Raw genomic sequence first — 11,862 nt, forward strand, 5'->3', positions numbered from 1 at the left:
TTTTTGTAAGAATTTTTATACTGCTCTGATATAACAGTGTCTATTTATGCAAATAAGCAAAGATCTGTAAGTTAGGAGAATCTCCACTTATTTCCATAAATCATAAAAATGCAAGATCGTTTTAAGTGACACTAAACTGAAGATAGAGGATACAATTCTGTGCAAAAATATGTATATTTATTAAATACTAAAATAAAATGCCAAAAATATAATTGGTGATAAACACAAAGTTTCAATAAAATGCAATAAAATATATCACAAAGGTAATATGAGAATAAACACAAAGAATATTGTCTCAGAATAATAAAATGATCATAACCAAAGACTTTTAAAGATGATTGACAGTCTACATAAAAGATGGCAACCAATATGACAGATTTGACATGTGACTTCTCTCATCCAACAGATATTCAATTTCTATGTTTTAAATACAGTTGCATGGATCAACATTGTTGAACCACGCCTTAAAAAGTCCAGATTGTTTTGATAAAATATGTTTCTATTTAGTTAACCTACCATAAATAATACATCACAACTGAACCATTTTACTAAAAGCCAGAATCAGCTTAAAATCCCAAGATAAAAGAATTAAACCAATCATACTGCAGTTAGAATGATTTAACTTCAGATCTTGATGCTAACAGATTAGGTGATGGATCAGTTAGGTGCATCCAAATAAGGCAGATCAATAGGAATCTATAGGATATCTATAGGAAGAATAGGAACATACTTTACCAGCCAAATCTTATTGTCTGAGAAGTCACGTTGTCTTGGTTACAGGATTCAATTGTCACCCATGAGTTTCAGAACTTCCTCACAATCTTTTCAATCCTCAGCTCTCCCCTCTCTCTAGCTGACTAGAACTTTTAAGCCCCCCTGAAGTGTGGGCGGGGATCTCATTACCATATAATCTCCACGTCACTAAAAGCATCTAATTACTATAATCAATTATTGGAAATTAAAATTAAACAACCACTAGGGGCAATGTTGTATTACATTCAGTATAAAATATGTCATAACATACAATACCCCACTATTAAAGATAACCTATGACCTAAGACTGGTTCAATGATTTCAATCACTTGTCTGTGTCTTATACTATCAAGAAAAGCGTCTGGCTTGTAGGATTTATATTACCTAGCCCAGTGCAAAGTAATTCTTATATAAACACTCCTACCACATGCCTTAAAATGCAGTAATTAGTTACAAGATACATATGTCCTTACACTTAATAGAAAAGTATTCTAATGTGTATACATTTTTATATATCTAAAATAATATAAGTTCCAAGTTCATACTTCTATATTAATAATAAAAAAAAAAAATACAATGTATTATTGTTAATATACATCTTACACATGAATATGCTTTCTAAAACATATTTTAAATGAACCTATTAAGTATACTGAACTCATTGTTCATTGTTACATAAAGATAAGAATACAAGCTAGACTAGCCATAGTGACTAGTATGGTGTTTCGCTAATTGACTCTTATCTGATGAGATGTCCATGCACCACTTATTTATACCAAAAGAAAACAGAAATATCTGCTGAAATTATAAGACCCTCTTGTAAGAGAAGTTTTGTTTAACAAGTACATATGAACTTTCATTCACCTCCAAACAAGATGGAAGCTGCGCTGTTCAAAATCCCTATGCATAAGATGGAATATACATGGCTTTTTAAATCCATTTTTTTTCTATTATTTAATCACCCCAATAAACCTGACATTTTGAAATATTGTCGTTTGATCTGGCTGTTAATTCTTCCATTTCAGCTAATTTGTTGTTCCTGTGGAACCATTCAGAAATGGACGGGGCTCTAGGTTTGCCCCATAGAACAGGGATGCACATTTTGGCTCTTGACTTCTTGCCCTCTTGACTTCTCCATCCGATTACTATTATTCCATGTAAGGTACCCCAATTGTACAGATTTTATTATTAAGTTTTTATCTTGAATGCTTTTGATATATATGTTCAGGTGCATGTTGTCAACTCGATCACTTTTATGGCTCGTTTCTAGTTGTCATACTGCTACAGGTCCAGATTGAGCCTCTACTACTGTTTATTTTCTTGTACCGTCTTGTTTATCACCCAATAAAGTTATTTGAAAGATAATAGTAGCCATAGTACTGAGTGTATATAATAGTCATAGTGCTGAGTGTATATAATAGTCATAGTACTGAGTGTATATAATAGTCATAATACTGAGTGTATATAATAGTCATAACACTGAGTGTATATAATAATCATAGTACTGAGTGTATATAATAGTCATAGTGCTGAGTGTATATAATAGTCATAGTACTGAGTGTATATAATAGTCAATAGGAAACAAGCAGTCACCAGTCGTAAAGGGGTTAATTATTTCAGTATAATGAAAATGAGTCAGAGATTGTGTTGCACGGGTTGCTCCTTGCTTTAGATGTCGGCAATGAAATGAAATCCATCACATTTATGCAAAGTCAATCATGAGACAGATCTCTGAAGGCTTTTTCCATAGTTTAAACTCTAATTATATCATTCTGTCTGCTATCACTGGATGTGTCCCCTCATCTCTGTCCGGAGCTCACACCAAACCTCAACATGATGTCTCTGTACTTCTTATCTAATTTAGTCTGTTCAGTCTTGGGACTCGGCTTGGCGATCCCTTCTAACACTTGTATTGTGATGGGTTACCTGGACAGCATCAGAAAGAAAGGAAAGTTGAGTCCCACCGATGTGATCTTTCTGGCTAAGGGAATTGTGAATATTCTCCTCCAATGTCTGCTGAATCTACAGGGAATATTCTTCATCTTTTCTCCTGCACTCTTATACATTAGAGAGGTATTTGTGTTTGTGAACACATCAACTTACTTCTTAACCTACTACAATTTCTGGTTGACAGCCTGGCTCTCCATTTATTACTGTACCAGCATCACCAATCTCAGCTATGGGTTCTTCATCTGGTTAAAGAGAATTGTGTCAAATTTTCTGAGTCAACTTCTATTCCTGACAGCAATTGGGATATTCAGTGTGGCTCTCCCGGGCTTCTGGGCTGTGTATGAAGAAAGTATCCCCTCTTCTGAGAACAGCACAGGAGTACAGAAGTACAGAATCCGTTCCAGTCTTTCCTATTTGTTGCCAGCAAACATCCTAGGCTGCATTCTGCCATTCTTCCTTAGTTTTCTGTGCCTGGTCCTCACATTCTCCTTTCTGCTCAGACACGTCTGGAGGGTGAAGAATAACGACTCTGGATCAACACGTCCAAATCTTCGGGCTCATGTCACTGCACTGAGGACAATCTTCTTCTTACTTCTCATTTTCACATTGTTCTGCATGTCCCAGGTACTTCTGTTTTTTCAAAAATCCTCAAACTTCACAGAAGTATTACCTGCACTTGGTTGGACTTTACAATTATTATCTCCATTGGTGGAGGCTGCTGTCATCCTTCAGGCCAGCAACAAGCTGAGAAGGATCATTGTGAGAAGATTCTGGACCAGAAGCTGGAGTAACACCGAGACTTAACCACTTTGCACCCATAGGGCATCATGTGATGGCCTTAGGTTGAAGTTGAGATATCTGGATGATGCCTGCAGCTACAGGCATCATTCAGATATTTTTATTTTTCAGCCAGCAATTCCCTCTAATGTAAAAACCATCCTAGCGGTTGATTGCTTTACAGGCAACGGGAGGGAACTCCCCCTTCCCGCCACTTCTCTGGGCTCTCCCTTGCGATCGGAAAACCCTAGATCCTTCAGGGTACCACAGAGCTGGGAGAAGACCAGATGGTCTCTGCCCATCTCTATGATCCTGGGAGGCTGGAAGCAATGTCTTGACGTCACTTCTGGCTCTGACAGATGTAAACATTTACATTTTTTTTCACTGGAAAGCAGAGATCAATGTTTTTTTTTTTTTTGTTTTTTTTATCTCATGCTTTCCAGGGTAGAGATGGGATTTGGGGTCTTATAGAACCCAGATATCTCCATAAAGAGGTCCTGTCATGCCTTATTTCTAAAACAAGGAATGTTTACATTTCTTGTGATTGGAATAACATTTATGACAAAAAAATAAATAAAGGGACAATGTAGAAATTAAAAATAAATAAATAACCAAATAAATAAATAAATAAATATAATACATTTTTTTAAAGTGCTCCCATCCCCTTGTGCCTGCATGCAGAAGCAAACACACACATAGGCTGCACCATGTAAATAAATATACAAAGTATATTCCCCACGCCAAGGATTACAAAATTGTATAATAAATGGATAATTGTAGCAGCCGCTATAGGTAATACAGGAGATGGATAGGATTAGCTTTAAAGAAAGCTAATCACAGCGCTTGCTGGTGAATAGTATAGGAATGATACCAAGTGTATAATTCAATGATTCAGGTAGTGGAAAAATAAATAAATATCATACAGTAATAAGGATATAGCAATATTAAAAATAACCAAAAAATAAATAAATAAATCGTGACTGTGGGTATATAAAAGTCCAATATATATAAAGTGACTTGGTGCTCAAGAAGATCAAAATTAAGTTCTTAAATGGTTCAAATGCAGTTCAAGGTGCAGGTGCTTAAACGTGATTGTCCTTAATATTCTGTGACATCAATCCGTTTCGCCGTGATTTGTGGCTAGATAAAATCACTTACCAGAACCAGTGGGTCCTATGTGCTTTACAGCAGTGGTTCTCAAATCCGGTCCTCGGGACCCACCAACAGGCCAGGTTTGCAAGATAACTAAATTACATCACAGGTGATCTCATTTGCTTCTCAGTGATTGCAGTATTCTAGTCTGCATCCCCCAAGGTAATACTTAAAATCTGGCCTGTTAGTGGGTCCCGAGGACCGGATTTGAGAACCACTGCTTTACAGCACTAGGACCATTCGCGCTTAGGTTCCCTCTGGGCTGGGATGGATTCCCCCTTTTTTTTCTCCTTTAGGCTGGTCTGGATTAGTAAGCTGGATCCTCCACACATCATGGTAGTATGGCCATTTTAAAGGGAAACAAAAGGCTCCATATAGTGCAGTATGTTCAAAATAAGTTTATTACCCACTAAAATGGGTTAAAGGCAAGAAATTTGTATAAAAAGTAAAACCGCGGTGGTCAGTGGTCAGCTTGTGCGGGCTGCGTGTCCCCTTTGCAGAGTGGCGAGCGGTGCTTCCGGCTTGTGTTCCAGCTGACCCAACGTGATGACGCTATGCGTTCCAAACTGACGTGTTTCGTCACTTCCGGTGACGTCTTCAGCATATGTAAACGGTGTTCGCACCACACATGTGAGGTATTTCCACCAACGTTATAGTGAGAGCAATAATTCTAGCTCCGGACCTCTTCTGGAACTCTAAACTAGTAACCTGTAAAAATGTTTAAAGGGTCGCTCTGTGGAGATTTTTGAGTACCGTAGTTTGGCACCATTCCACGAGCGTGCGCAATTTTAAAGCATGACATGTTAGTTATATATTTACTCAGCGTAACATCATCTTGTAGGCTTTACCCAAAAAATTGGGTTATTTTTTGTGTTTTTTTTTTTTTTTTGTGTACTAGAAATCACTAAAGTGTATTTAAAAAAAGAAAAAAAAATAGTGGGTGACATAAAAAATAGCAACAACTGCCTTTTTATTCTCTAGGGTCTCTGCTAAGAAATATAAATAATGTTTGAGAGTTCTGAGTAAATTTCTAGCAAAAAAATACTGATTTTTACATGTTGGAGATAAATGTCAGAATTGGCCTGGGTGAGAACTGGTAAAAATGTAGAGCATCCTTAACTTGAATTTCTAAATATATACTAACCAAATACTAAATAAATAAAAAAAATAAACTTTAAAATACATGTTGAAATCAAAAGTCAATGAGGCCCCCTACCTGGCCTCCTCAATGCATAAATATGAGTGTTTCCACCAACAAGGCCATGCTTTCCTCTTCTAATGGCTGCAGCCTCCTCCCTGTCTGCAGCCCAGCCATAAAAAATATACTGTCTGGCTGCCCACACCTGTAATAAAGAAAATAGGGGAGATAGGTCTGCCACTCAAATATCTTATAAAGTATCTAGCTGTCTCCATCCCTAATTTTGTATAGTAAAAAGGGGAAGGAAATATGGGACTTTGAGTGAGTACAGCTAGATATATATGTTTAATTGAATCAATAACATAAAAATCATATAGGACCCCGAGGAGGGGACCCATAAAAAGCTGATATTCTATGTATGATTCATGATTAGTAATATCACATATATGAATATAAATAATAAGTCGTGTGTATAATCCATATAAGAAATATTAATTATAAGAATAACATATTCAAAATCACTAATGTATAGTCGATTTATTGTGACAGCACATTCTCTATAGGTACACAATCTTTACGTATATAAAAAACTTGATAAGACCCAGAAAATGGGGACCCATAGAGAACTGACACAAAATCAAATATCTGATTTTTGATTCATAAATAATAATATAACATATATAAATACAATTAACAAATCACATGTACATATCATATAAATGAGAATAAATACATAGGTAATACATTCAAAATAATTTTATAAAACAAACAGATTTCATATGAAATTCTGATTCAATTTAGGTATACAATCTTGGAATGTAAATAGCTTGAATAAATTGTCTGAGTGGTTGTAGGCTCGACGCGTTTCTTGGACCTCCGTCCATTCATCAAGAGCATAAGAAATCAGACTGTATATCTAGAAGTATAAGTTTAAATTATGCCAAAATATTAGTATGCAAAAAGAAAAAAGAAGGGGAAAAAAATAAAAATAAAAATATAAATAAAATTAAAAATACATGGAGTAGAACACTAACTTGAATCGTGTCATATCTCCAAAAAAGTTCAATCCCAGAGAGGAGGTATAGGGTCGAACCGAGAAATGCCTGACCCAGGGCTGAGGCATGGAAGAACATCCGGCAAAAATGGGGAGGAGTAGCAGAGAAGTACAAACCCAATGTGAGAATAGATAGACAGTGGATTGACAGGAGACTAGTCAGGGCATGGTATAGTATGGACTCCGAAATGAAATCTGAAATTATATAATATAATATATTTTTGTTTGGTTGTAATAATTCTTGTAAGATAAGAGTGAGGCTCGTATTAATGAAGGGGATTTTCAGAGAGATCTATATATAATGAATAATAGTAGGTGAGCCATCAGAGAACATAACAAAGATGTAAGCAACCAAAAAGATGCCCAAGAGAAGTACCAAGAAAGGGAAAATGTGAGGTTACAATTGTCTAAGAAGGGCATAAAAAAATAAATAAATAAATAATGGGAGATAAAAATATTCATAATGAAAAAAAATGTTTTTTTATATATAAATATATACATATCAATTAGTTCCCAACATAGAGGGTGGACTAAAAAATGTGGCAAATAAGGGGAAGGTGAAAAAAGGTGATGAAGAGAGACAAAGGTGGAGTATGAATCCAAAGTGGGCATGTATAGGTCCATTGTATGATGACCCATACTAGAAAAAAGAAGGAAGGTGCATCAAAACAAAAAATGAAAAGAAAAATGGGTTAAACACCAGAGTACCAGAGAAAAAGTGTGCACTTGGAAAGAAAAGTAAAAATAAAAAATAAAAGCAATAGAAAAGTGTAATACCATAGTGAACAACACATTGTTAATGTAAAGGTGAACCATGCTCAGAAGAGTTGTGCATAAGGAAAATTCAACGAAATTGAATATCAGATTGAAAAGCCGAAGTGAGCACAGAGGAAATGTGCAAGAAATCACCTTTGTGTAGTGTGAAGATGAGAAATTAATCTCTGACCAGCCTGTTCTCCCCAGAGTGTCAATGTGGGTCCACGCCAACGCCATGCCGGCGTCGGATATATGTAGACGGATATCCCCACCCCCCAACATCCGGTCGGGAGACCGGATGGTGGTCGGAGAGGGGGCCGCCTCCGACGCAGATGAATAACCAAAGCGACAGTGCAAACCCCACCCCCAGCCTGGATGTAAAAACAGAGGCAGGCAGGAGGGAGCGGCGGCCAGCATGCCATCGCAGCCCCGGAAGAGGAAAACCCCGGGTAAACCTTTTGGGGTCGCCCTCAAAATCAATAAAAGGTCTTTTTCTGGGTATGAAGCCTGGCTGACCAGGAAAAGAGAGGGGCAGCATGTAAGAACTTCTCTCTTGAACCATGTCAGGCAACATGGCCTTTGATTTGGATTTTTTTTTTGGGGGGGGGGGCCTTATGAAAACAAAAAATGCTTCGGAACCCCCTGAAGAAAAAAAAAATGAATCAATACAAGGTATTCTTCTGGGAATGAAGCCTGGCTACCCATAGAAAGGGAGAGGCAGCATCGACGCACCCCTCTCCTGAACCATGTCAGGCAAAAAACCCTCAGTATTGGGTAGGTACCTTGCAGGAGACACAAAGCCCTCCCACCCTCAAAAGGCACCTTGTCTGTCTGTCTCCCACCCTGTCTCCCACCCTGTGCCTATCAACACAGGGACACCCCCCCCCCCCCCACACACACACACACACACATCTTAGTCTCAGTGTATGCAGGAGTTTTTGGTGGGGATTGTTGCATTTGGGAAAGAGGTCCCTCGGTTATCTGGCCTTCACCTAGGTGAATGAGTAAGGGATACATACCACCTCTTGCTGCTCATTCCACCCAAAAATGACATAGTAAATAAAAGCAGCAATACCTTAAAATAACTTTTTTGAGAAACAAAAACAGCATTCCCTGATGTAATCCAATGTCAGTGACATCATCCAGCAATTTAGATTGATTGTCAGTCATGTTGAATGATGTCCCAAGGACACAACATGAAAAGCATGACAAGAATCCTCTCCACTGATACTACTACAATACCCATTGTATAGACCAGTGATAGCGAACCTTGGCACCGCAGAGGTTTTGGAACTACATTTCCCATGATGCTTATGCAGTCTGCAGTGTAGTTGAGCATCATGGGTAATGTAGTTCCAAAACATCTGGAGTGCCAAGATTCGCCATCACTGGTATCGAGTGTATCGAGTGTGTACTGTACAGCCCATATTATAAAAAAAAAAAGATACATAAATAAATAAATGTTAAAAATTAATTAAAAGCCTTTTCCTGTTTTAGCTTTTGGAATTAATGGAAAAGTAGAACCTCCTTCAGGGACTTGTTGTTGCGGTTCGGGATTACCGTTAGTTCTCTGTAAATGTTGCATTGTGGGAGAAATAAAATTATTTAAAATCTCGTTGACATTAACCACTTACCGACCGCTCACGTTGAGGGTACTGCGGCAAAGTGGTTCGTTATCATCCAGCGACGTAGATCTACGTCGCTGGACTCCTCCTCTTGTGGGCGGCGAGCGCGCTGCCGGAGGCTCGCTCCCGCTGTATTCAGTCACAGCGGGAGTCGGGCCAGGGGAGGAGCGGCGGTGATCACCGCCGCTCTTCCCTGATCATCGGGGATCGAGTGTGGAGATCCTAAGTGATAGGCAGGGACAGATTGCAGGGTTCAGCATAGCTGAACCTGTGATCTGTCCCTGTGTCACACAGTCCCCTCCCCCCACACACGTCAGTAAGCACCAGGCATACATTAATCCCTTGATCACCAATAAAAGTTAACCCCTTCCCTGCCAGTGTCATTTTTACAGTAACAGTGCATATTTTTAGCACTGATTACTGCAGTAATGTCACTGGTACCCCCAAAAGTGTCAAAAATGTCAGTCAAGGGTCCGATCTGTCCGCCGCAATGTTTCAGTCCCGCAAAAAAAAAAATCGCAGATCGCCGCCATTACTCGTTAAAAAAAAAAAAACAATAAAAATGACATAAATTTCCCGTAGTTAGTAGCTGTGATAACTTTTGCGCAAACCAATCAAAATACGCTTATTGCGATTTTTTTTACCAAACATATGTAGCAGAAAACAAATTGGCCTAAAATGTTAAAACATTTAGATTTTTACATTTTTTTGGGGGGGGGAATTTCATATAAAAAATGTGAAAAATATTGTTATTTTTTCAAAATTGTCGCTCTTTTTTTGTTTATAGCGCAAAAAGTAAAAATCGCACAGGTGATCAAATACCACCAAAAGAAAGCTCTGTTTGTGGGGAAAAAAGTATATTAATTTAATTTGGGTACAGCATCGCACGACCGCACAATTGTCAATTAAAGTAACGCAGTGCCGAATCGCAAAATATGGCCTGGTCAGGAATGGGGTAAAATCTTTTGGTATTAAAGCGGTTAAAAATACGCTCATTGAGAATTTTTTTGTCAAAGACATGTAGCTAAATACATTTTTGCTGAAATATATGACAAAAATTGAATATGTTGGATATTTTTTTACTGTCAAATTAGAAAAATATTGTTATTTTTTCAAAATTGTCGCATTTTTTTATTAATATCGCAAAAAATGAAAGGCGCACAGGTGATCAAATACCACCAAAAGAAAGCTCTGTTTGTGGGAAAAAAAGGACGTAAATTTAGTTTGGGTACGGCGTTGCATGACCGTGCAATTGGCAGTTAAAGTCGCACAGTGCCGAATCGCAAAAAGTGGCCTGGACGTAAAGCAGGTAAATCCTCTGGTGGTAAAGTGGTTAAGTGCCGCTTCACACTAGTACGACTTGTCAGGCGACTTGTCAGATTGACAAGTCGCAGTCCATCACGGTTCGTTGTGTGGTACGGGAACCGTTCTAATAGGAGCGACACAAGTCGCTCCGACTTAGAAAAAGGTTCCTGTACTACTTCGGGGCGACCTGGAGCGACTTGCATAGACATTCATTCTGTGAAGTCCGTGCAAGTTGTGCCGAAGTCGCGCTGCACGCAACTTCACATGTCGCCACCGAAGTCGCCCCCGAAGCTTCAGTGTGAACTGGCACTAAAACCAATAAATAAATGAATCTATTAAAGTTTATTTTCCTGGCTGGGTCCCAATCCCAGATTTTTTAGCTTGATTTTAGCCATCCAATTGATGTTCTTCTTTGTGTCCTTTCTTTTACATCTGTCACTTGTTATTCTTTTCTAAATGTTAATCTTCCACCGCAATTTTAGCATTTACGTAGAAGCAAATCTTGGTAACTGAGATGTGTGAGTTATTTGCATCTTCTCAAATCCAAGCAATCAGTCTGGCACCCTTCATTCTCCACCAGTCACTGACCCCCGCTGGAAGAGACAGGTTGGATCCAGGGAAATGTTGTCTCCTGAGTGGATTGTTATCATAGTCCTCGTTCTTCTGGAAACTTTGATGGCTTCTATATTAAACATTGGTATTGTCCTGGCAGACAGTAGAAGCTGGAGACAAGGACAGAAATGGAACCCTTCTGATCTCATCTATCTCATCATAGGACTGGTTAATATTATTCTACAATGCTTGCTGACTGGGCAGGGTATTGTCTTTGTGTTTTTTCTTCCTGTCTTCTTCCTTAAAGAAGTCTACTCACCAGCAATATTTATTTCAATGTCTTTGATATACTGTAGCTATTGGCTTTCTGCCTGGCTCTGTGTGTACTATTGTACCAGCATCACCAACCTGCCTCACCCAGTCTTTGTTTGGTTGAAGAAGACTTTCTTGAGTTATCTTCCTTATCTCCTTTTGCTGTCAATGGTTGCGTGCTTCATCATTGTTCTTCCAACTATCTGGACTGCTGAAATAAAAGTGATAAAACAATCTCTTGGAAACGGTTCCTACAATTCTACAATTGTCAGCGCAACATTTTCCTTCAGTTCCGCTTACATCCAGATGGCCAACTTTCTGGGTTGCTGCCTACCATTTCTTTTGACCTTGGTGTCCATAGTGGTGGCAGTGTCCTCTCTTCTAAAACACATGTGGAAGATGAAGCAGAACGACTCTGGTTTTGGTGGATCGAAATTCCGGGCTCATATCAATGCTATAAAAACAATGATCCTGTTCCTTATACTTTT

At 38.4% G+C, this 11,862-nt stretch overlaps 1 protein-coding gene across 1 annotated transcript; it reads left to right on the top strand.

Annotated features, from left to right (window-relative positions):
* Nucleotides 1-2,670: 2,670 nt before the first annotated feature.
* On the top strand, nt 2,671-3,507 carry LOC309558355 (taste receptor type 2 member 40-like; the record flags this gene model as incomplete). Its single annotated transcript, XM_082261422.1, has 1 exon — nt 2,671-3,507. The coding sequence occupies one exon, from the start codon at nt 2,671-2,673 to the stop codon at nt 3,505-3,507; it is 837 nt and encodes a 278-aa protein (XP_082117548.1).
* Between the last annotated feature and the right edge of the window lie 8,355 nt (nt 3,508-11,862).

This window comes from Pelophylax lessonae, assembly GCF_965119305.1.
Source record: "Pelophylax lessonae genome assembly, chromosome: 6".
Taxonomy (NCBI): domain Eukaryota; kingdom Metazoa; phylum Chordata; class Amphibia; order Anura; family Ranidae; genus Pelophylax; species Pelophylax lessonae.